Source organism: Oncorhynchus nerka, linkage group LG23 (assembly GCF_034236695.1).
Source record: "Oncorhynchus nerka isolate Pitt River linkage group LG23, Oner_Uvic_2.0, whole genome shotgun sequence".
NCBI lineage: Eukaryota > Metazoa > Chordata > Actinopteri > Salmoniformes > Salmonidae > Oncorhynchus > Oncorhynchus nerka.
In genome coordinates this window covers 49,698,905-49,724,788 of record NC_088418.1, presented here as the reverse complement: position 1 = coordinate 49,724,788, position 25,884 = coordinate 49,698,905, and the positions used below count along the sequence as shown (strand labels likewise).

Genomic DNA, 25,884 nt, shown 5'->3' with positions numbered 1-25,884 from the left:
ATAATAAATTAGATAAGATAGGCTGTATAGGTTTTCACTTTCCGTTTGTTGTTTTTGTATTGTTGGTGTTTTTTCTTCATTAAAGATGTATCGAACTAACCACGCTGCATTTTGGTTCGACTCTCCTTCGACGGAAGAAAACCGTAACAGTCTGCTATACAAACTGATGGAAAGTGGTGTTGGGGGTAAAACATACGACATTATAGAATCCATGTACACAAACAACAAGTGTGCGGTTAAAATTGGCAAAAAACACACACATTTCTTCACACAGGGTCGTGGGGTTAGACAGGGATGCAGCTTAAGCCCCACCCTCTTCAACATATATATCAACGAATTGGCGCGGGCACTAGAAAAGTCTGCAGCACCCGGCCTCCCCCTGCTAGAATCCGAAGTCAAATGTCTGCTGTTTGCTGATGATCTGGTGCTTCTGTCACCAACCAAGGAGGGCCTACAGCAGCACCTAGATCTTATGCACAGATTCTGTCAGACCTGGGCCCTGACAGTAAATCTCAGTAAGACCAAAATAATGGTGTTCCAAAAAAAGGTCCAGTCACCAGGACCACAAATTAAAATTCCATCTAGACACTGTTGCCCTAGAGCACACAAAAAACTATACATACCTTGGCCTAAACATCAGTGCCACAGGTAACTTCCACAAAGCTGTGAACGATCTGAGAGACAAGGCAAGAAGGGCATTCTATGCCATCAAAAGAAACATAAATTTCAACATACCAATTAGGATTTGGCTAAAAATACTTGAATCAGTCATAGAGCCCATTGCCCTTTATGGTTGTGAGGTCTGGGGTCCGCTCACCAACCAAGACTTCACAAAATGGGACAAACACCAAATTGAGACTCTGCACGCAGAATTCTGAAAAATATCCTCCGTGTACAACGTAAAACACCAAATAATGCATGCAGAGCAGAATTAGGCCGATACCCACTAATTATCAAAATCCAGAAAAGAGCCGTTAAATTCTACAACCACCTAAAAGGAAGCGATTCACAAACCTTCCATAACAAAGCCATCACCTACAGAGAGATGAACCTGGAGAAGAGTCCCCTAAGCAAGCTGGTCCTGGGGCTCTGTTCACAAACACAAACACACCCTACAGAGCCCCAGGACAACAGCACAATTAGACCCAACCAAATCATGAGAAAACAAAAAGATAATTACTTAACACATTGGAAAGAATTAACAAAAAAACAGAGCAAACTAGAATGCTATTTGGCCCTACACAGAGAGTACACAGCGGCAGAATACCTGACCACTGTGACTGACCCAAAATTAAGGAAAGCTTTGACTATGTACAGACTCAGTGAGCATAGCCTTGCTATTGAGAAAGGCCGCCGTAGGCAGACATGGCTCTCAAGAGAAGACAGGCTATGTGCTCACTGCCCACAAAATGAGGTGGAAACTGAGCTGCACTTCCTAACCTCCTGCCCAATGTATGACCATATTAGAGAGACATATTTCCCCCAGATTACACAGATCCACAAAGAATTCGAAAACAAATCCAATTCTGAAAAACTACAAAAATACAACCCATATTTATGCTTATTCATTTTATCTTGTGTCCTTTAAGTATTTGTAAATTGTATATATATATATAATATGACATTTGTAATGTCTTTACTGTTTTGAAACTTCTGTATGTGTAATGTTTATTGTTAATTTTTGTTGTTTTTCACTTTATATATTCACTTTGTATGTTGTCTACCTCACTTGCTTTGGCAATGTTAACACATGTTTCCCATGCCAATAAAGCCCTTGAATTGAATTGAGAGAGAGAGAGAGAGAGAGAGAGAGTGCCTGCATGTGTGTGTTAACTGGTCCGTGATTAAGCACAAGGCAGTGTGTGTTGTGTTTGGTCTGGTGGTTCTTCAAATGTGTTTGTGTGTTTAGAGCCGGTAGCCAGGCGGCACAGACAGACGCACACTGATGACGTCACATGAAAACACCCACTCACCACCTATCAAGGTTTCCTAACCGTCCTCCATACAAACACATCTGACAGGTGGTCTAAACACCAATCTGTGTCCCAAATGGCACCCCATTACCTACACAGTGCACTACTTTTGACTAGGAAATAGGGTGCCATGTCAGACGTGGACCAAAACTCTTCCCCTTTACTCCAGTGCAACAACTGGCCCGTGTTTATTTAACCTCGGCACTCGGTGGTAGTGGAGGACAGTAATTGGCTCCATCCGTCATCCATCACAAACCGCTAAGTGAAATGAAAGAGGAGCAACGTAAGCATTTCCCCTTGTGATTAGAGTGCAGGTCTCTACAGGGAGGAAATGAGAGTAGGAGGCTCTGGTTGGGCAGACAGTGCTAAGCGCTGAGGCAGCGTGGAGCCGGGAGACTCTGTCTCTCTAATCTCATCTAGTCAGGTCTGTCTGCTTCTCTGTGATCTGAGGATCTGAGGTGGCGCAACCACCCGGCCGGCCGTCTGTCTCTGTCTAAATGTCTCACCCACTCATAAACAACCAAGATCAGGGTGAAAGAGCCTCAAAGAAAGACCTGATCCCCGGTGTCCTTTCAGGGAGCTACAGTACATACATAGCACCAGGCGCCAGGGAGGAGGACAAACAGTACTGTCTGTCTGTCTGTCTGTCTGTCTGTCTGTCTGTCTGTCTGTCTGTCTGTCTGTCTGTCTGTCTGTCTGTCTGTCTGGTCTGTCTGTCTGTCAGTCAGCCTGGTTTTGGACATGACACACGGCCTCCTCAGCGTCTTCAAACCCACGGTCATCAGAACTAAGGTCCTTCCTTTGTCCTGGTCAGGTCACCTGGCCATGTAAAACTCCTGTCCTGGTCAGGTCACCTGGTCATGTAAAACTCCTGTCCTGGTCAGGTCACGGGGGTCATGTAAAACCCCTGTCCTGGTCAGGTCACGGGGGTCATGTAAAACTCCTGTCCTGGTCAGGTCACGGGGGTCATGTAAAACTCCTGCACCAAATCATGAGTCGTGAGGGGTGATCAGGGCCTGTTTGTCAAGGAGATCAAGAGAGCTTGCTGTCTGTGTGTACCACAGCCCGTCCGTCTTTCTGTGTGTACCACAGCCTGTCTGTCTGTCTGTGTGTACCACGGCCTGTCTGTCTGTGTGTACCACGGCCTGTCTCTCTGTCTGTGTGTACCACAGCCTGTCTCTCTGTCTGTGTGTACCACGGCCTGTCTGTCTCTCTGTCTGTGTGTACCACAGCCTGTCTCTTTGTCTGTGTGTACCATGGCCTGTCTGTCTGTCTGTGTGTACCACGGCCTGTCTGTCTGTCTGTCTGTCTGTGTGTACCACGGCCTGTCTGTCTGTCTGTCTGTGGAGACAGAGGTTAGAGGTTGTGTATATTTTGATGGCACTGAGTTAGTCAGAGAGCTTTACAGCTCTGAGTGGCATATAGGATGGTCTTCATACCAGGCTGTAAAGGGCTTTACGATTATCACTACTGGACCACTGTAGAACTCACAATGGAGGAGCACTGGACCTGGTGCTCCTAACTTACGGTCTGATGCCCTCCCTGGCACCAGTCCTCTACCTCTTCCTGTATGCCCCCTCCCTGGCACCAGTCCTCTACCTCTCCCTGTATGCCCCCCTCCCTGGCACCAGTCCTCTACCTCTCCCTGTATGTCCCCCTCCCTGGCACCAGTCCTCTACCTCTCCCTGTATATCCCCTCCCTGACACCAGTCCTCTACCTCTTCCTGTATGCCCCCTCCCTGGCACCAGTCCTCTACCTCTCCCTGTATGTCCCCCTCCCTGACACCAGTCCTCTACCTCTCCCTGTATGTCCCCCTCCCTGACACCAGTCCTCTACCTCTCCCTGTATGCCCCCCTCCCTGGCACCAGTCCTCTACCTCTCCCTGTATGCCCCCTTCCCTGGCACCAGTCCTCTACCTCTCCCTGTATATCCCCTCCCTGCCACCAGTCCTCTACCTCTCCCTGTATGTCCCCCTCCCTGACACCAGTCCTCTACCTCTTCCTGTATGTCACCCTCCCTGACACCAGTCCTCTACCACTCCCTGTATGCCCCCTCCCTGACACCAGTCATCTACCTCTTCCTGTATGTCACCCTCCCAGACACCAGTCCTCTACCTCTCCCTGTATGTCCCCCTCCATGACACCAGTCCTCTACCTCTCCCTGTATGTCCCCCTCCCTGGCACCAGTCCTCTACCTCTCCCTGTATGCCCCCTACCTCTCCCTGTATGCCCCCTCCATGACACCAGTCCTCTACCTCTCCCTGTATGCCCCCTCCCTGGCACCAGTCCTCTACCTCTTCCTGTATGTCCTCTACCTCTCCCTGTATGCCCCCTCCCTGGCACCAGTCCTCTACCTCTCCCTGTATGTCCCCCTCCCTGGCACCAGTCCTCTACCTCTCCCTGTATATCCCCTCCCTGACACCAGTCCTCTACCTCTTCCTGTATGCCCCCTCCCTGGCACCAGTCCTCTACCTCTCCCTGTATGTCCCCCTCCCTGACACCAGTCCTCTACCTCTCCCTGTATGTCCCCCTCCCTGACACCAGTCCTCTACCTCTCCCTGTATGCCCCCTCCCTGGCACCAGTCCTCTACCTCTCCCTGTATGCCCCCTTCCCTGGCACCAGTCCTCTACCTCTCCCTGTATATCCCCTCCCTGCCACCAGTCCTCTACCTCTCCTGTATGTCCCCCTCCCTGACACCAGTCCTCTACCTCTTCCTGTATGTCACCCTCCCTGACACCAGTCCTCTACCTCTCCCTGTATGCCCCCTCCCTGACACCAGTCATCTACCTCTTCCTGTATGTCACCCTCCCAGACACCAGTCCTCTACCTCTCCCTGTATGTCCCCCTCCATGACACCAGTCCTCTACCTCTCCCTGTATGTCCCCCTCCCTGGCACCAGTCCTCTACCTCTCCCTGTATGCCCCCTACCTCTCCCTGTATGCCCCCCTCCATGACACCAGTCCTCTACCTCTCCCTGTATGTCCCCCTCCCTGACACCTGTCCTCTACCTCTCCCTGTATGTCCCCCTCCCTGGCACCAGTCCTCTACCTCTCCATGTATGTCCCCCTCCATGACACCAGTCCTCTACCTCTCCCTGTATGCCCCCTCCCTGGCACCAGTCCTCTACCTCTCCCTGTATGCCCCCCCCCTCCCTGGCACCAGTCCTCTACCTCTTCCTGTATGTCCCCCTCCCTGGCACCAGTCATCTACCTCTCCCTGTATGTCCCCCTCCCTGGCACCAGTCCTCTACCTCTCCCTGTATGCCCCCTCCCTGACACCAGTCCTCTACCTCTCCCTGTATGCCCCCTTCCCTGGCACCAGTCCTCTACCTCTCCCTGTATATCCCCTCCCTGACACCAGTCCTCTACCTCTCCCTGTATATCCCCTCCCTGGCACCAGTCCTCTACCTCTCCCTGTATGTCCCCCTCCCTGACACCAGGCCTCTACCTCTTCCTGTATGTCACCCTCCCTGACACCAGTCCTCTACCTCTCCCTGTATGCCCCCTCCCTGACACCAGTCATCTACCTCTTCCTGTATGTCACCCTCCCTGACACCAGTCCTCTACCTCTCCCTGTATGTCCCCCTCCATGACACCAGTCCTCTACCTCTCCCTGTATGTCCCCCTCCCTGGCACCAGTCCTCTACCTCTCCCTGTATGCCCTCTACCTCTCCCTGTATGCCCCCCTCCATTACACCAGTCCTCTACCTCTCCCTGTATGTCCCCCTCCCTGACACCAGTCCTCTACCTCTCCCTGTATGTCCCCCTCCCTGGCACCAGTCCTCTACCTCTCCCTGTATGTCCCCCTCCATGACACCAGTCCTCTACCTCTCCCTGTATGTCCCCCTCCCTGACACCAGTCCTCTACCTCTTCCTGTATGTCCCCCTCCCTGGCACCAGTCCTCTACCTCTTCCTGTATGTCCCCCTCCATGACACCAGTCCTCTACCTCTCCCTGTATGTCCCCCTCCCTGACACCAGTCCTCTACCATTCCCTGTATGCCCCCTCCCTGACACCAGTCCTCTACCTCTCCCTGTATGTCCCCCTCCTTGGCACCAGTCCTCTACCTCTTCCTGTATGTCCCCCTCCCTGACACCAGTCCTCTACCTCTCCCTGTATGCCCCCTCCCTGACACCAGTCCTCTACCTCTCCCTGTATGGCCCCCTCCCTGACACCAGTCCTCTACCTCTCCCTGTATGCCCCCTCCCTGGCACCAGTCCTCTACCTCTCCCTGTATGTCCCCCTCCCTGACACCAGTCCTCTACCATTCCCTGTATGCCCCCTCCTGACACCAGTCCTCTACCTCTCCTGTATGTCCCCCTCCTTGGCACCAGTCCTCTACCTCTTCCTGTATGTCCCCCTCCCTGGCACCAGTCCTCTACCTCTCCCTGCATGCCCCTCCATGACACCAGTCCTCTACCTCTCCCTGTATGCCCCCTCCCTGACACCAGTCCTCTACCAGTCCTCCCTGTATGTACCTCTCCCTCCTTGGCACCAGTCCTCTACCTCTTCCTGTATGCCCCCTCCCTGGCACCAGTCCCTACCCCTGTATGCCCCCTCCTGACACCAGTCCTCTACCTCTCCTGTATGCCCCCTCCCTGACACCAGTCCTCTACCTCTCCCTGTATGTCCCCCTCCTTGACACCAGTCCTCTACCTCTTCCTGTATGCCCCCTCCCTGGCACCAGTCCTCTACCTCTCCCTGTATGCCCCCTCCATGACACCAGTCCTCTACCTCTCCCTGTGCCCCCTCCCTGACACCAGTCCTCTACCTCCCTGTATGTCCCCTCCTTGACACCAGTGGCCCCCTCCACCAGTCCTCTACCTCTCCCTGTATGCCCTCCCTCCCTGACCACCAGTGACACCAGTCCTCTACCTCTCCCTGTATGCCCCCTCCCTGGCACCAGTCCTCTACCTCTCCCTGTATGCCCCCTTCCCTGACACCAGTCCTCACCTCTCCCTGTATGCCCCCTCCCTGGCACCAGTCCTCTACCTCTCCCTGTATGCCCCCTCCCTGACACCAGTCCTCTACCTCTCCCTGTATGCCCCCTCCCTGGCACCAGTCCTCTACCTCTCCCTGTATGCCCCCTTCCCTGACACCAGTCCTCTACCTCTCCCTGTATGTCCCCCTCCCTGACACCAGTACTCTACCTCTCCCTGTATGCCCCCTCCCTGGCACCAGTCCTCTACCTCTCCCTGTATGCCCCCTCCCTGACACCAGTCCTCTACCTCTCCCTGTATGCCCCCTCCCTGGCACCAGTCCTCTACCTCTCCCTGTATGCCCCCTCCATGACACCAGTCCTCTACCTCTCCCTGTATGCCCCCTCCCTGACACCAGTCCTCTACCTCTCTCTGTATGTCCCCCTCCCTGACACCAGTCCTCTACCTCTCCCTGTATGCCCCCTCCCTGGCACCAGTCCTCTACCTCTCCCTGTATGCCCCCTCCCTGACACCAGTCCTCTACCTCTCCCTGTATGCCCCCTCCCTGACACCAGTCCTCTACCTCTCCCTGTATGTCCCCCTCCTTGGCACCAGTCCTCTACCTCTTCCTGTATGCCCCCTCCCTGGCACCAGTCCTCTACCTCTCCCTGTATGCCCCCTCCATGACACCAGTCCTCTACCTCTCCCTGTATGCCCCCTCCCTGACACCAGTCCTCTACCTCTCTCTGTATGTCCCCCTCCTTGACACCAGTCCTCTACCTCTCCCTATATGCCCCCCTCCCTGGCACCAGTCCTCTACCTCTCCCTGTATGCCCACCTCCCTGACACCAGTCCTCTACCTCTCCCTGTATGCCCCCCTCCCTGGCACCAGTCCTCTACCTCTCCCTGTATGCCCCCTTCCCTGACACCAGTCCTCTACCTCTCCCTGTATGCCCCCTCCCTGGCACCAGTCCTCTACCTCTCCCTGTATGCCCCCTCCCTGACACCAGTCCTCTACCTCTCCCTGTATGCCCCCTCCCTGGCACCAGTCCTCTACCTCTCCCTGTATGCCCCCTTCCCTGACACCAGTCCTCTACCTCTCCCTGTATGTCCCCCTCCCTGACACCAGTACTCTACCTCTCCCTGTATGCCCCCCTCCCTGGCACCAGTCCTCTACCTCTCCCTGTATGCCCCCTCCCTGACACCAGTCCTCTACCTCTCCCTGTATGCCCCCTCCCTGGCACCAGTCCTCTACCTCTCCCTGTATGCCCCTCCATGACACCAGTCCTCTACCTCTCCCTGTATGCCCCCTCCCTGACACCAGTCCTCTACCTCTCTCTGTATGTCCCCCTCCCTGACACCAGTCCTCTACCTCTCCCTGTATGCCCCCTCCCTGGCACCAGTCCTCTACCTCTCCCTGTATGCCCCCCTCCCTGACACCAGTCCTCTACCTCTCCCTGTATGCCCCCTCCCTGGCACCAGTCCTCTACCTCTCCCTGTATGCCCCCTTCCCTGACACCAGTCCTCTACCTCTCCCTGTATGCCCCCTCCCTGGCACCAGTCCTCTACCTCTCCCTGTATGCCCCCTCCCTGACACCAGTCCTCTACCTCTCCCTGTATGCCCCCTCCCTGGCACCAGTCCTCTACCTCTCCCTGTATGCCCCCCTCCCTGACACCAGTCCTCTACCTCTCCCTGTATGCCCCCTCCCTGACACCAGTCATCTACCTCTCCCTGTATGCCCCCTCCCTGACACCAGTCCTCTACCTCTCCCTGTATGCCCCCTCCCTGACACCAGTCCTCTACCTCTCCCTGTATGCCCCCTTCCCTGACACCAGTCCTCTACCTCTCCCTGTATATCCCCTCCCTGGCACCAGTCCTCTACCTCTCCCTGTATATCCCCTCCCTTGCACCAGTCCTCTACCTCTCCCTGTATGGCCCCCTCCCTGGCACCAGTTCTCTACCTCTCCCTGTATGTCCCCCTCCCTGACACCAGTCCTCTACCTCTCCCTGTATGCCCCCTCCCTGGCACCAGTACTCTACCTCTCCCTGTATGCCCCCTCCCTGACACCAGTACTCTACCTCTCCCTGTATGCCCCCTCCCTGGCACCAGTCCTCTACCTCTCCCTGAATGCCCCCTCCCTGGCACCAGTACTCTACCTCTCCCTGTATGCCCCCTCCCTGACACCAGTCCTCTACCTCTCCCTGTATGCCCCCTACCTCTCCCTGTATGCCCCCTACCTCTCCCTGTATGCCCCCTCCCTGACACCAGTCCTCTACCTCTCCCTGTATGTCCCCTACCTCTCCCTGTATGCCCCCTACCTCTCCCTGTATGCCCCCTCCCTGACACCAGTCCTCTACCTCTCCCTGTATGCCCCCTTCCCTGGCACCAGTCCTCTACCTCTCCCTGTATGTCCCCCCCAGTGTAAGGCATTGAACTCCATTTACATTTGATCTGTCTGCATGCCTTTGTGAGTGTCTGACAAAATATAGGCTTATTGTATACTGTATATTGTTAAGGCGCCTAATAAACCTTTAAATATAGTGTTTTATTCTTCAGAACGGTACATATAGCTTAGTCTCCCCTTCCCTCCTTCCCTACCCCATCTCTCCCTCGATGGTCTCTCCTCCTGTCCCATCCCCTCCCCTCTCTCATCTTCCCCCCCTTCCGTTGTCCTCTTTCCCCTCCGTTGTCCTCTTTCCCCTCCCCTCCTCTCCTTCCCTCCCTCCCTTCTCCTCTTTCCCCTCCTCCGTTCTCCTCTTTCCCCTCCTCTCGCCTCTTTCCCCTCCTCTCCCCTCCCCTTCCCTCCCCTCCTCTCCCCTCTTTCCCCTCCTCTACCCTCTTCCCCTCCTCTCCCATCTTCCCTCCCCGCCTCTCCCCTCTTTCCCCTCCTCTCCCCTCTTCCCTCCCCTCCGTTCTCCTCTTTCCACTCCTCTCCTTCCCTCCCCTCCTCTCCCCTCTTCCCTCCCCTCCGTTCTCCTCTTTCCCCTCCTCTCCCCTCTTCCCTCCCCTCCGTTCTCCTCTTTCCCCTCCTCTCCTTCCCTTCCCTCCCCTCCCTCTCCCCTCTTTCCTCCCCTCTACCATCTTTCCCCTCCGTTCTCCTCTTTCCCCTCCTCTCCCCTCCCCTCTTCCCCTCCTCTCCCCTCTTCCCCTCCTCTCCCCACCTTCCTCCCCTCCTCTCCCCTCTTTCCCTCCCCTCCTCTCCCCTCCTCTCCCCTCTTTCCCCTCTTTCCCTCCCTCTCCCTCTACCCTCCCCTCCGTTCTCCTCTTTCCCCTCCTCTCCCCTCTTTCCCCTCCCCTCCCCTCTTTCCTCTCCCCTCTTTCCTCCCTTCCGTTGTCCTCTTTCCCCTCCTCTCCTTCCCTCCACTCCGTTCTCCTCTTTCCCCTCCTCTCCCCTCTTTCCTCCCCTCCGTTCTCCTCTTTTCCCTCCTCTCGCCTCTTTCCCCTCCTCTCCCCTCTTTCCCCTCCTCTCCCCTCCTAGCCTAGTGGTTAGAGCGTTGGACTAGTAACCGAAAGGTTGCAAGTTCAAATCCCCGAGCTGACAAGGTACAAATCTGTCGTTCTGCCCCTGAACAGGCAGTTAACCCAGTGTTCCTAGGCCGTCATTGAAAATAAGAATTTGTTCTTAACTGACTTGCCTAGTAAAATAAAGGATTTAAAAAATATATATAATAATAATTTCTGTATTCACCTGCCATTGTATCTCAAAGGGCTTTACAGTGTAAGGAGAGCAGAGGGCCCTCTAAAACAGGAACAAAACCAGCGATGCCAGGATTTCAACAGCTCAATGGTTTCAGCCAGACCCTTTCAACTCCTCCAGCCCAGCTACAGTCCCACTTCCCCTGGTCCCAGCTGATTAGGAGAGAGGGACCAGTGGGACTGTCGGGAAAATGACAAATTAAGAGGGAAACTGTCTCATCGAAAGTGATAGATTCATACGTGAGGGAGGAATAATACACTGTGTTTAGCTGAGCAGCTCTCTAAAGCCTGGACTGTAGAGAGACATGTCACAGCGAGGCTGTAGGGTGAAACAGCATCTGTTCAGAGCTCTACCAAGCAGATGCCCTCTGCAGCATCCACCTCCCACAAGCCAACACAATCCACCATCCAGCATCCAATATACATTTCTCTACACAATATACCCCATGACACACCTCACTACTCTCCTCTTCCCAGTCCACTTCTCACTAAGCCCTACAGGCAAACCTCACCGCTGTCCTGAGCCAAAATGCACGACCTTCTCGAGCCAAGGCCCGCACTACAATCTGGAGCTGATCTCTTAGAGGATCCCTATTGAAGTTGAAAGTGCTTTCTCATCTCCCTTTGTCCATATAGACAGTGGTGTAAAGTACTTAAGTAAAAATACTTTCAAGTAGTTTTTTTGGGTATCTGTAGTTTACTTCACTATTTATATTTTTGACATTTACTTTTACCTTACTACATTACGAAAGAAAACAATGTACTTTTTACTCCATACATTTCCCCCTGACACCCAAAAGTACTTGTTACATTCTGAATGCTTAGCAGGACAGGAAAATGATCCAATTCCCACACTTATCAAGAGAACATCCCTGGTTATCCCTACTGCCTCTGATCTGGCGGACTCACTTATAAAAAATGCTTTGATTGTAAGTTATGTCTGAGTGTTGGCTATCTGTAAATTTAAAAAAACAAGAAAATTGTGCCATCTGTTTGTGAAGGAATGTGAAATTATGTATACTTGTACGTTTACTTTTGATACTTAAGTATATTTAAAACCAAATATTTTAAGACTTTTGGTGACTTTCACTTTTACTTGAGTCATTTTCTATTAAGGTATCTTTACTTTTACTCAAGTATGACAATTTGGTACTTTTTCCACCACTGCCTATAGCGAAAACTAAACAGATGACATCAATATGACAGAGGCTTTTACTTTAGAGAAATAGAAAGAGATACAGAGAAGAGAGGGGGAGAGAGAGATCCGAGACAGAGGGAGAGAGAGATCAGAGACAGAGGGAGAGAGAGATCAGAGACAGAGGGAGAGAGTGTGTGTGTGTGTGTGTGTGTGTGTGTGTGTGTGTGTGTGTGTGTGTGTGTGTGTGTGTGTGAGTGAGAGAGAGAGAGGGAGAGAGAGAGAGAGAGCGAGGGAGAGAGAGTGATCAGAGACAGAGGGAGAGATAGTGTGTGTGTGTGTGAGAGAGTGAGAAAGAGAGAGAGAGAGAGAGTGAGAGAGAGAGCGAGAGAGAGAGAGAGAGAGTGTGTGTGTGTGAGAGAGAGAGAGAGAGTGACAGAGAGAGAGTTATCAGAGACAGAGGGAGAGAGAGTGTGTGTGTGAGAGAGAGAGAGCGAGAGAGAGAGTGATCAGAGACAGAGGGAGAGAGAGTGTGTGTGTGAGAGAGTGAGAGAGAGAGAGAGAGAGAGAGAGAGAGAGAGAGAGAGGGCTGTTGAATTGTCATCTCCACATTTAATTGATCTTTGCCAACATTTAAACATAAACACTGGCGAGGCACTCTGCAAGTTTAAACTAGAGTGCCTTTGTTTTGCTTGTGTAAACTCTTATTTGGATGAGGATGTGCTTGACACAAAGGGGGAGAAGGATTATGGGGAGAGGAGGAGAGGAGAGGAGAGGAGGGTAGACGAAGGCAGGTGACCAGGGTTGGAAATTAACACTCGCCACCTATCAAATGCAGATAGATTTTGTTTGTAAGAATGTATATTTCACGAGCCACGTTGGTGGGTGGTCACATGAAATCCAAAACCCACATTTAGAAGTTGGATGAATTGACAAGAACAGCTACTAAAATAAGCCTTTGTCCTTGTGTTTCTTGGCCAGTTACATTGTTTTGTTCACATGCTAGGTTGTTTTTCAATGTTAGTTTGAGTTTGCTGCAATTGTGTGCTGCTAGGAAGACATCACAGTCCGAGATTTTTTTCATCACAGACAAGCCAATACCCAAGTTACCATGGTAACGGCTTGTCCCTTAAAGGGCCAGCTGAACTATTTCTGATTGTTTTTTAATTTTTTTATTTAACTAGGCAATTTAGTTAAGAACAAATTCTTATTTACAATGGTGGCCTAGGAACAGTGGGTTAACTGCCTTGTTCAGTGGCAGAACGACAGATTTCTCCCTTGTCAGCTCAGAGATTTGATAGAGCAACCTTTTGTTACCGGCCCAACACTCTAACCACTAGGCTACCTGCCGCCCTAAATTGAGCATGGACCACTCCCAAAAATGTTCTTTCATGAACTTTTAGTCATTGTTCTCCTAGATTTATTTGTGTGCTCCTACATTTATACTTAGGAGCACATCATGTACTCCTTGTAAAAAAAATGTCAGCATAGAGTCCTGAACTATATATTAACAAAGCCAGCAGCATACCACCGTGCATACCACTGCTGGTTAATTTTTTTTATCACAATGCCCCAGGGCAGTGATTGGGGACACTGCCCTGTGTAGGGTGCTGTCTTCCAGATGGGATGTTAAACGGGTGTCCTAACTCTCTGAGGTCATTAAAGATCCCATGGCACTTATTGTAAGAGTAGGGGTGTTAACCCTGGTGTCCTGGCTAAATCCCCAATCTGGCCCTCAAACCATCACGGTCACCAAATAATCCCCAGTTTACGATTGGCTCATTCACCCCCCTCCTCTCCCCTGTAACTATTCCCCAGGTTGTTGCTGTAAATGAGAACGTGTTCTCAGTCAACTTACCTGGTAAAATAACAGATAACTAAATCAACTGGGTCACTGAGCATTTTGTGGCAGGACAGGCACTTTGTTGATTCTTCAGGTTCTATTGTAGAACTGTTTATCTGTTTTTATTATTATTTCTTATCTAAATTATTCATTTAACATACATTGGTTAAAAGACGCAGGTCACACAAGTGCTATGAAACTAAGTAATATACCCCATAACTTCTTACTCGTAATATATTTTTGTTTTTGAAACATTAGAAAGCTCATCTGTTTTTTATGTGATTATTTTGTGTAATTCTGGAGAATTGTTTTTGGGGCAGGTAAAAAAATCTCAGTGGTTGCTAGATTTTTTGTATCTACCTGCCACAGTGGAACCTAGGAAACAACTTCCTATACACAGGAAGACAGACTGTTCCCTCTTCCCCCTCTCTCTCTCTCTCTCTCTCTCTTCCCCCTCTCCCTCTCCCTCTCTCTACATGTTCCTGTCCCCCCCCCCTCCCTCTTGTTCCTTAATTTCAAAGCAGCAGGACTTGAGGTTTCTGGTCATCTATTATTTTTTCAGTCAACTAGAAGTAGTAGGTGTGGAGAAAAACAACAAGTGGTATTTTCTGGGGTTAATGGCCTTCAGGAGTAGTGGAACAGCAATACGCCCTACGGAGATACAGGGACTGGGAAGTAACAAGGCTGTGTCTATGATTACAGCCCCCAAGATATAACGAATCACATCAAATTGGCTTCGATTGAGTATCTTGGTTCAGCCGCCCTACAACAGTCACTTTAGGGACCTTTGCAACCCGTCCAAACCCAGGGGGAAGCGTTGTTGGAGCTCTGTTCTGACATCTTGTTTACAGCAGTGATGAATGAGTCAGAACACAGGAGGCGGGCGGTTACAGTAACCAGACAGACAGACCCTATATTCTCACTAGTCAGTCACGGAACACACGAGACTTTCATTTACAGCACCTCCAACCTCCAACCCATAATACCAGCCAATTCAACCCATGCTGCCGTATGTGTGAGGCTGGTGACAAGTCCCTAGAGACGCGATTTGTCTGCGGCTGTGTTTACTGTCTGCCGTTGTTCCCAGACTAACCATACATGCACATGTCATCGAGTGAAAGGGTACTTAGGACTGGGAGAGACTTTATAAGAAACGCTAATGTTGTTACTGATGAGTCCCAGCATTGAAGTGGACAGATTGTGATTGGTAGATGTCCATGAACATTAATTGGGGAATCGTGGCTTGGCCCAACAAACTGGGGGTTGACTATGTGTGTCAGTTACGCACAAGCATTATATAGTTGTTCCTGTATCATGCCTATGTGGCACACATGATACTATTTGTGTACAGGTAACTGCCAAAATAAAGGAAACACCAACATAAAGTGTCTTAATAGGGTGTTGGACCACCACAAACCAGAGCAGCTTCAGTTCACCTTGGCATAGATTCTACAAGTGTCTGGAACTCTACTGGAGGGATACGATACCATTCTTCCTCGAGAAATTCCATCGTTTGGTGTTTTGCTGATGGTGGTGAAAAACGCTGTCTCAGGCACTGCTCCAGAATCCAGTGTTCAATTGTGTTGAGATCTGGTGACTGGGACGGCCATGGCGTATGGTTTACATCATTTTCATGCTCATCAAACCATTCAGTGACCACTCGTGCCATGGTAGCCAAAATAATGGCCTGCCCAGCATTTTTAAATGACCCTACCTGCTTAATTAACTCAGAAACCACACCTGTGTGGAAGCACCTGCTTTCCGCATACTTCGTATCACTCATTTACTCAAGTGTTTCCATTATTTTGTCAGTCACCTGTATCTCAGAGAGTTGGCGATGAGGGGTAAACACGAAAGGTGGTAATGTTAAAATATCCATGAGTCAATACGCGGGAACTCAACGCTCATTACTCAAACAGTTTACACAGTATATCTTCACGCCTCAAATATAGATCACCAGACCCCAAATAGTACCTCCCTGAGCCTCTCTACCTCTACCAGTGATCACACCTCAAATAAACATCCTGGACCCTACTACAGCACCTCTACCACACCACCACCCCTCAGCCCTCATAGGGTTTTACAGCCAAACTGTAAAACCCTGTGATATAACTCCACCTACACCGACCCTAAACCCTGATAAAGATGCCCATATGAAGGTAGTTTGTACCCGCATACAACTAATTCTGCGTCAGCTTTCGTAACTCTTCAGAATAACCTGAGTATCACCCCGTACCTCTACCCAACCCGAAATACAGTTGTGGGCACAAAACAATTACAGCAGTACAGGTTTCTGTGGCAAAATATCCCCACTAGACGCTAGAGAGCAAGGTGGCCGCAACTGTACCCTCAGAGTCGTCACACGCAGATCCCACCCCAATGATCCCATCCACGTGTCTCTCCCTCCAACCTGACGGTGCCAGATCCATCCATCAGATATCTTGGTAGCGATGACGCTCTGATCTGCTCCTCTAATACTCCTGTGACATTTGTTACCGAGCTGCTGTCCGCCTCATCCCACGTCATGGCAACGCACGGCGACGCAGGGAGAACGGGAGCGCTGGATTGGCTGGGACGCTGTGAGCCTATGACAAAGCCAGGTCATGACCTCGGATGAGGGTGAAGTTTTCACTAAATTCCATTTTTAAGGAGACAGCGACTGTAGCTCTATTCATTGTGTCAAACCAGGCAGGCCTCGGCATAAAAAAACAAGTTAACAGGTGATCTCAGAGAAAAAGTGAGACAGAAGGAAGAGTGCTGAAGAGCTGCTGATAGACTCTTCCTGAATGAAAGCACTTCACTAAAAGAATGGGGATTGGGCAATCAGTTGTGGAGAAGTGATGCCATTCCCGGAGCCACACCTAACGGCTCCGACTGATGTTGAGTGATTCAGCACCTTGATGCTCTGTCAAGGAGAACTATAATGACCGCTGACAGAATGAGAGACAGAAAGAAAAGAGAACGAAAAAGAGAAACCAATGACAGATGGAGGGGAAAATTGAGAGATGAAAAGGATAAAAGAGGCGAAGAAGAGAGGATGAAGTCATGCAGACAGACAGACAGACAGACAGACAAGGAAGAGACGAACGCCGGGAGAGAGAGAGAGAGAGATAGAAAGTGAGGAAGCTCCTGGAAGCAGCAGAGGACTCTGAGCGGTGTGCGCTGGCCCTTGGCGGTCCTGCCTGTGTTCTCATCCCCATCATCATTCTGTGTTGTATTTGAGACATTCCGCAATAAAGATGTCAAATTGAGAGCAAGTCCATTGCCTCTGGGGGAATGGCTTGGACAGCCTCCAATACAGAGGGAGAGGAGGTGGAGGAGAGAGAGAGGGGGGGATGTAGAGGAGAGAGGGGGAGAGAGAGAGATATAGAGGAGAGAGGGGGAGAGAGAGAGAGAGAGAGAGAGAGAGAGAGAGAGAGAGAGAGAGAGAGAGGGGGGATGTAGAGGAGAGAGGGGGAGAGAGAGAGATATAGAGGAGAGGGGGGGAGAGAGAGAGAGAGAGAGAGAGAGAGAGAGAGAGAGAGAGAGAGAGAATTAGGTATGGATTGGCAGTAACACACAGTGAAATCAAGTTTAGAACCAGGATTAGAAATAAATACAAAATTAAAAAGATACTAAAGCACTTGTCATTATTTAAATGACTGATCATGATTAAATTGCATCGTAAACGTCTGATAGTGATTAAGTGTCGTCATAACCCGCTGGGCACAGATGTCCATTCAACGTCTATTCCACGTTGGTTCAACGTTCTTTTTGTTGAAATGACGTGGAAACGACATTGATTCAACCCGTGTGTGCCCAGTGGGAAATGTCTGATTATAAGTGTTTGATTTCTCCCTTGACTGCTTTCCGATCCCTCCCTTTGAACTCTCCATTCACAGCTAATTAGTGTCTGTTTATTAAAACGCCATCTCATCAGCATAGTAGGGTTAATTACCTTTAACAGACGTGGCCAATTTCCTCCACTCAGTGGAGTGGCAGTGTGTCGACCAGAGAACCCTCTACAGCCACTTTGACACAAAGACCTGGGTTCAAATAGAACATTATTTCATTTTTAAATACTTTTAACTGGGCCTGATCGATCTTGCCGGGCGCAATGGAATCAATAGAACAGTCGCCAAGGTGCAAACCTTATCCATCTGGCACTGCAGGCAGACAAGAATAAACGCTGAAAAAATGTCAAAGATTTTGAATAGTATTTTGAACCCTGGTCTGCTGACGCACAGCCAGCATGTGGCCAATTGATTCTTTCCAAGTGGCCACAAACACATGCAGTAAATCTCTCTCCCTCGTGTTCATTTTCTTTAGTTCACCACAACACACACAATCCAACGAGCCCTCTGCCACCAGCCACCGACAACACAACAGCTGCAGGCACTTAAAACACATACACAGGCAGACAGACAGGCACACCAAAGTAGAAAACCAACACCAAAACATTAGCTAGCTATCAAACCGATTTCAAGCAATTCCCCTGTGTCCCTGTCCCGCCTTGCTGAACACAGAAACGTATTTCATCCTTGAGCCTAAATAAGAGGGTAGCCTAGGTTATTCCTTTCCTCTCGGACATTTTTGCTTCCTTTGTCCATTTGCAACCGGTAACTTCTGGGAAGTAACAACAGGCGTAACACTAAAGTGACATGTTTAAGCGTTAGAAATGATACAATGACATTGCTGTAGAGACTCCAGTGTTGTCCTGGTTCTAACAGAGGGTGGGTTAGGGTTAGGAGGAATGGGAGTGCCCTTCTCTGGTGACCTCTGTCCTCTCTGACTTGCTGAAAACAAGTTTGTTTATGTTTATGGCGTTTGGGTGGGTGGGGGGGGTTGGGGTATGAGGGCATTGCAGGGGAACTTGAGGCGGGTACAGAAAAGCTCATCAACACTGAAGATTCATCAGCATCTGGGCAAGCGAACTGAAAGAGGACAGGTCTGTTTGTGTCCAAGATGAGAGTCCGTGAGGCCAAACCCAGACTAGACCAGAGACGTCCATGTACAAATACTAATGCATCCATCCATGTGTGTGTGTGTGTATGTTCAGTAGGCCCTACACAGGAGAGACGGTTTTGAAAGAGTGGAAGTATTGCCTGAATTTGTTCATTCGGAAAACACAGTCAGAAGTACACATTATTCCACATGTAGCTCTATCGTCAGAGTTATACAGGAAGTAACTGCATGTTTTTCATGATCAGTGAACATCAATTGATTATGTATTTTCAGATACGCGAGGATGACCGTTGCCTATCCATTTGGCATGTAGCTCGCTAGCAAAGCAAACATGTCATTTAGCTTGCCTCATCAGAGTTGAGGCTTTTGGGAAGAGCTTAACATCGGCAAGGCCTCGTCCTGGTCAATCTGTCAGTTGGACTAATGTCGTCCCCACTTAGATGACAAGCAAATATAGCCATCTAGTTTATCCCCTGAAAGTTGGCTTGTTAACAGGCCATATTGACGTGATCTGTTATTAGCTAGTTAGCCAATTTGCTGTGGTCCATCAATCACCGTAGCCTGTCATGTCTGTCAGCAGCGGTCATGATTAAACACGGTTAACAACGTTGACAAGGGGATAATGTTAGCTAACTTCGCTAGGTAGGCCTACGCTGATTGGAAAAAAAAGGACACGATGTTTATGCCAACTTACCACGATGTTTATGCCAACTGTACAAAGTTTCAACCGGTTGCTTGCAAAGTAAACATGATCAGCGAACAGTGCAACGGCTGCTTGACAGGCAGAGCCCACAAAGGATGGGAAATGAACCTAAACCACTCACACCTGTCAGATATAGTTCCCTTTCAATGGTGGCCAATATTGAGAGATACATGACGAGATACACATTTATTTGACAATCCCTTGAAAATGGCACGCAGTTGTCAATGGTTTTAGGTGAGCTGGGGGTCTCCTTGCTCCCCGGCAGGCAAATCGAACGCTCTGTACCTTAGCATGATGTGTTATTGATAATGACCTATTTGTTCCGTTTCCAAGAGTTTATCCGTTCCGTGCCTTACTGAACACCACCCAGGATTCATCTCTCAGTCAGACACAATCAGGGGTCATAAAGTTAATCAGGTGAGACTCACACCGTAACAACATTCTCCTGAAGAGGTTTCAGGAGTATCTAACTCAGACATTCCAGACTACACCTAATGGCATGTTCCTCTCCCCCCTCCTCCTCCTCCCTCCCAGGCTTCACAGAATCAGACATAATACCTACAAATGCCAAAACATGTCCCACCAAATATGTTTGGGTTGCGGGCAAGGGCATCCAAACTACACATTTAGATTTTGCTTGCGTCAATCAGCGGGGCGGGGAGCGAAAAGATGAAATGTGTCTAAGCACATCCAAGCAGAACCGGCATGTTGCAGGAGGAGCAGAAACACATTTGTCTGCCTGACACTAAGTCAATAAGAGAAGGCCGAGACTAAATGGACTGGATCTGTTAGTCCGTGCACATTGCAGATGCCCCAGACAGATATCTGTAGGAGATATCTAGCTGAGGAAGAGAAGAACTCTTCAACCCTGAGCGTCATCCCAAACGAAACCCAAAGAATGAAATGAGCATAAAACAGCTCAAATAATGTCCTCCAAATGATGACAGAGACTCTCTGGAGAACGAAGGGAGCTGAGAGCCAGGCAGACAAACCGCATAGCAGATAGAGTGCACAGTACACACACACACACACACACACACACACACACACACACACACACACACACACACACACACACACACAGACTAACACACGTACACATATATATGCATGCACACACAGACGCACACACAGACGCACACACATGAATGCAGATAGACACAGAGCAGAATACGAACACACACAGGAAGGGAAAGATCCAAAGATAGCACAGTCTCATACAAACATAAATGACAGACCTGGATAGGTTTCACTTTGAGTTTAAAAGGGGGTTAGGAGGACTTGCACACTCACCCAGACAGTTGTGTCCGTCGTGGGCCAACATGAATCCGTCGTAGCAGGTGCACCTGTAGTTGCCCGGGATGTTGATACACTCATGGACACAGCCTCCGTTGTACTCATTCTCACACTCGTCCATGTCTGAAACGGAGAGTCATAGAAGACCAATGAGAAGGGTGGAGAGGAATTACTGTCGCCACTGTACAAATGGACGGAAGGAGAGGAAGGTGGAATGGTAGAATGGATGGTAGGGGATTGGGGGATAGAGATGAACAGTATGGAGTGTCATTGAGATGTGGGTACAAAGGGAGGGGCATATGGAGAGTGTCAGCTGATGTTTATGTGTAGAGGTCAGAGGTCAGGGTTGGAGATAAAAGGTAGAAGACTGGTACAGCTCATGGTGAGTGTGCATAGTATACATACTAGGGGTAAGACTGCAGTGTTTGGGGGTACAGAGTCCAGAGGGGCATACGGAGAGTGTCTTGCCGTGTTTGTTCATTGACGATGTTCCCCCTTCATCCTGAGCCAGCGGAGTCTTTCCCAGGAGCCACTCACAAGTGGTTGCCATGCGGACTGAGCCACTAAAACAAATAGTCCCCCCTCCGTGTGAACGCAGCAGGCCAGGGGAGGCAGGCAGGCAGACTGGGGGCCAGACCCCAACCCCAAATCCTCTCCGTCTATCCTCCTCCTCCACTCTGGATGGGCCCGAGCAGGTATCTGGTTAGTGTTCAACTCCTGTATTACTCCCTCTGTCTGTTTCTCTGTCGCTCTGTCTTTGTGTCTCTGTCTCTCTGTCTCTCTTTCTCTGTCTCTGTCGCTCTCTCTGTAACTGTTTCTCTGTCGCTCTGTCTTTGTATCTCTGTCTCTCTCTGTGTCTCTCTCTATCTGTCTCTCTTGCCAACCTGGCCAAGACGCCAACTCTCACTCCCTCAGTCTGTCTGTCTTTCAGCCTGTACATCCCTTTCACGTTTTATCATGTTTCTTTGCCTGGTCCTTCTCCCCCCTCTATCTAAAGTACCTTTCTCGCACTCTTTCCATCTCACTTCTTTCTTCCTACTCCCGTTCTCTCTCTCCCTCTATATGTTTCCTATTCCCTGTACCCATTCTGCCCCCCCCCCCCCCCACACACACAAACACAAACACTGTCCTGTCTCTGCCAACCGTAAGGTTGGCTATGTTGGGTCTGGTTCTGTCAGCCACAAACAGCTTTTAGCACTAGTCTCTCCAGTCTCTCTAGTCTCTCTCTGCCTCCTACATCCTGTGGACTGGACAGAACCCAGTCCTGTGGCCGCGTCCCAAATAGCACCCTTTCCTTTTCCCTTCAGGGCCCTGGTCAAAAGTAGTGCACTGTATAGGGAATAGGGTGCCATTTGGGACACAGCCCTGGACACTGCACAGCACACCACCGCCAACACACTGAAACAGTCCACTGTCGGTCGGCTCACACAGACCCCTCACCCACTAGACAGCTCATTGTCATCAGGATAGAACACACAGTGTCTTGGTTAAAAGCTATTTTGATGTTCCTGTATATCTACAATAGAAGCTTAGCCTAATCTACTTCTAAATTGAAAAACGGGTCTACAATATAGAACAGACACCGCCAACACAACTTGGTCGAAATGCTTGAAATAGAAATCTAATCTAAAAGTGTTTTTCCTGAGGCATTCCAGTCAGTTAAAACCAATCAAGATAAAAGTTAAATAAATAACTGGGACAGACATTCTTTCCTTTAGAGATGCTCTGGCACCTGCCATGTTTACAGAGCAGGCAATTACACCGGCCTAACATGCATTCTAATCCACTGTTTGTTTTCGACTCTCTTTCCCACACGAACAAAAGAACGGTATGGCCTTTCTGCACTTTAAAGACAGGGACTGGGCCCTGGCTGGTGTACACAAACTGGTCCCAGTCATCAGTGGCTCATCCCAGAGGCATATGAAACCAATTATGGAGCGCTGAAATGAGAGGGCTTCTGGGTAATGACTGTTTGGACGAACGCCTCTCCCTGCACCAGCAGACGAGATGCCAAGGCACCCCTTTACATGCTCTGAATAGCACCCTGAGACCCTCCAATGGAAAGCAGAGGTGTAGAAATACAAGGGAATCAGAGGAACATCAGTCTTTGCACGAGAGAGAAGACATGGAGGAGGACAGACAGGAGAAATATCATGAGATACAGTGCTTTCAGAAACTATTACGTTACTGCCTTATTCTGAAATTGATTCAATCGTTTTTTCCCCCTCATCAATCTACACACAATACCCCAAAATTACAAAACAAAAACAGGTTTTTAGATAATCAAATGCAATCATTCAAATAAGTTCAATTCCGGCCAATGGCTGGGCCACTCAAGGACATTCAGAGACTTGTCCCAAAGCCACTCCTGAGTTGTCTTGACTGTGTGCTTAGGGTTGGTGTCCTGTTGGAAGGTGAACCTTTGCCCCAGTCTGAGGTCCTGAGTGCTCGACAGCAGGTTTTCATCAAGGATCTCGCTGTACTTTGCTCCGTTCATCTTTCCCTCGATCCTGACTAATCTCCCAGTTCCTGCCGCTGACAAACATCCCCACAGCATGATGCTGCTACCACCATGCTTCACCATAAGGATGGTGGCAGGTTTCCTCCAGAGGTCTGAGAGTCCAAACTCTCCTCCATGGTCTGAGAGTCCAAACTCCAAGCGGGCTGTCATGCGCCTTTTACTAAAGTTTGGCTTCCACCAGGCCACTCTACCATAAAGGCCAGATTGGTGGAGTGCTGCAGAGACAGTTGTCCTTCTGGAAGGTTCTCCCATCTCCACAGAGGAACTCTGGAGCTCTGTCAGAGTGACCATTGGGTTCTTGGTCACCTTCCTGACCAAGGCCAAGGCCCTTCTCCCCGATTGCTCAGGCAGCTGGGCGGCCAGCTCTAGGAAGTGTCTTTGTGGTTCCAAACCTCTACCATTTAAGAATGATGGAGGACGCTGTGTTCCTGGGGGCCTTCCCCATATCTGTGCCTTGACACAATCCGGTCTCGGAACTCTACGGACAATTCCTTCAACCTCATGGTTTGGTTTTTGCTCTGACATGTACTGTAAACTGTGCTGTCCAATCAATTGAATTTACCACAGGTGGACACCATTGAAGTTGTAGAAACATCTCAAGGATGATCAATGGAAACAGGATGCACCTGAGCTCAATTTCGAATCACATAACAAAAGGTCTGAATACTTATTTCTGTTTTTGCTTTGTCATTATGGGGTATTGTGTGTAGATTGATGAGGACATTTTTTTGTATTAATCAATTTTAGAATAAGGCTGTAACGTAATAAAATGTGTACACCTGAGTGTGTCTACAGCAACCACATTTGATCACAACAACCCTGCTTTTGATAGGCAGAGAGAACTAAGCAGAGTTAGTCGTGAGGATGGCTTGCATAATGTCATAATGAGAGAGAGAGAGAGAGAGAGAGAGAGAGAGAGAGAGAGAGAGAGGGAGAGCCCCTGGGGTCTCAGAGGGCAGTTCAACGTGCGGTTTTCATTTACAATTGGTTGAGTTGTCAACAAATGTGAATTCAACGTGAAATCAACATTACAGTTTTTCGTAGAAATGATGTCGAAATGTAGATTTTAACTGGATAGAGAGAGAGAGAGAGAGAGAGAGAGCGAGAGAGAGAGAGAGAGAGGGGGGGGAGGAGAGAGAGAGAGAGAGAGAGAGAGAGAGAGAGAGAGAGAGAGAGAGAAAGAAAGAAAGAAAGAAAGAAAGAAAGAAAGAAAGAAAGAAAGAAAGAAAGAAAGAAAGAAAGAAAGAAAGAAAGAAAGAAAGAGAGAGTAAAGATAATTAGGTATAAATGAAAAGGGATAAATGAAAAGCTTCCAGTCGTTAATTGGCACCTCGTGAGAAGACAAGGCAGGCCTGGTTTTACATAAGGGAGCAGGGTTAGAGAGCACCAAAGATCAGGGCAGGTATCAGGAAGGGGTAGGGCCGGGGCTCACACCTGCCCTGGGGCATGGGGGCATGGGGCTAGGGTCTGGGGCCGAGGGGGGAGGATGGACATGGAGCCATGCCCTGTGCCTAGTTAGCCTCCAGCAGTGATCTCTTCCTGCCCTGGAGCTGTTGTTGACATCTGACTACGGCGCTCCGACAGCTTCTGAACCGGGCTGCTCGCTGCTTCCTCTGCTTGGACATGCGGCACACGTTTCCTAATTGTGACGGGGGAAATGTTGACGCTCAACATCTCATCAAGTGAATTAGACACCTTCGCTGACGGCCCGTACCCCAAGAGGGGGGAAGCATGCCCCTTGAGATGGACGAAGAAGGGGAGAGAGGTGAGGAAGGGGAGAGGGGGAGAAGAGGAAGGAAAGAGAAGGGGGTGAGGTAGGAATGGAAGGGAGCGTGCCCCTGCTGTCCCCTTGATGTTTCAGTTGGACTGGCCCAGAGAAGTGTGTCCACAGGAGAAAGCCCTTGGCTCAGTGAAGGGACATTTCCAATTATAACTGCAACAGCATGTGGAGCAGGGACACTTCACTAATGTGGATTGCGTAATTATCTGAGCGGAAACAGAGATTTCTCAAATTCTTGGAGTTGTTTTAATTTTTGGGGCTGTTAATTGTACCTGACTGAACTGCTGAGTAAGGTTACTATAGGTCAGCTGCTTCAGACGTCCCAATTGACACTCTACAGTATTTGCTACTTGGTTTACTACTTTTGACCACGGCCCATAGGGCTCTGGTCTAAAGTAGTGCTTTATATAGGGAATAGGGTGCAATTTGGGACACAGCAGCCAGTACCAACGTAAAGGTGACTGGGTATCAACAGAATTCTCTGAACCTCAGAATTCCGCAACCTTTCCAGCTACCTGTCCCTCAACTTCTCTGAAAATAACAACCACGTGTATTTACCCAAGAGGGCGAATGACGCACGTGAATGTGTGTGTGTCTCAAGTGTTGAGGCTTGTGTATGTACAGCATATGGGTATATGAGCTGTATGGCATTGCAGCAATAACACATCTCTTGTTCTGTCAGCTCTGTGTATACGTGAGTCTGCTCTCACACTTTTTTCTACAGAGCTATAGCTATATAAAGCCCCAGCCTACTGGAGCCGAGTCTGACCTGCTCCTCCAAATATGTGTGTATGTGTGTGTGTGTGTGTGTGTGTGTGTGTGTGTGTGTGTGAGTGAAGCAGGTAGCCAGTGAGGAGAGCTTCTGAGCAGTGAGGAGTAGCAGACACTGGGCAGACATTGGCCTAGTAATTGTCTGCCACCTCTCCCACAGTGGCTCCCGCTCGCAATATCTCACTCGCTTTCTGCTTTCTATCCCATGAAATCTCTCGCTCTCTCTCCCTCCCTCCACCTTTCTCTGTGTCGTTACCTACCTCTCCTTCACCCTCCATCTATATTCTCTCAGTTGCATCTA

At 49.7% G+C, this 25,884-nt stretch overlaps 1 protein-coding gene across 3 annotated transcripts in view; it reads right to left on the bottom strand.

Moving 5' to 3' along the window:
* LOC115106111 (signal peptide, CUB and EGF-like domain-containing protein 1) overlaps positions 1-25,884 on the bottom strand; it is a 168,709-nt gene that overhangs the window by 124,935 nt on the left and 17,890 nt on the right. For all 3 annotated transcript variants that reach the window (XM_065008192.1, XM_065008193.1, XM_065008194.1), the window contains exon 3: positions 20,509-20,634. In XM_065008192.1, coding sequence (XP_064864264.1) covers positions 20,509-20,634 — 126 coding nt within the window. The remainder of the gene's footprint in view (positions 1-20,508; positions 20,635-25,884) is intronic.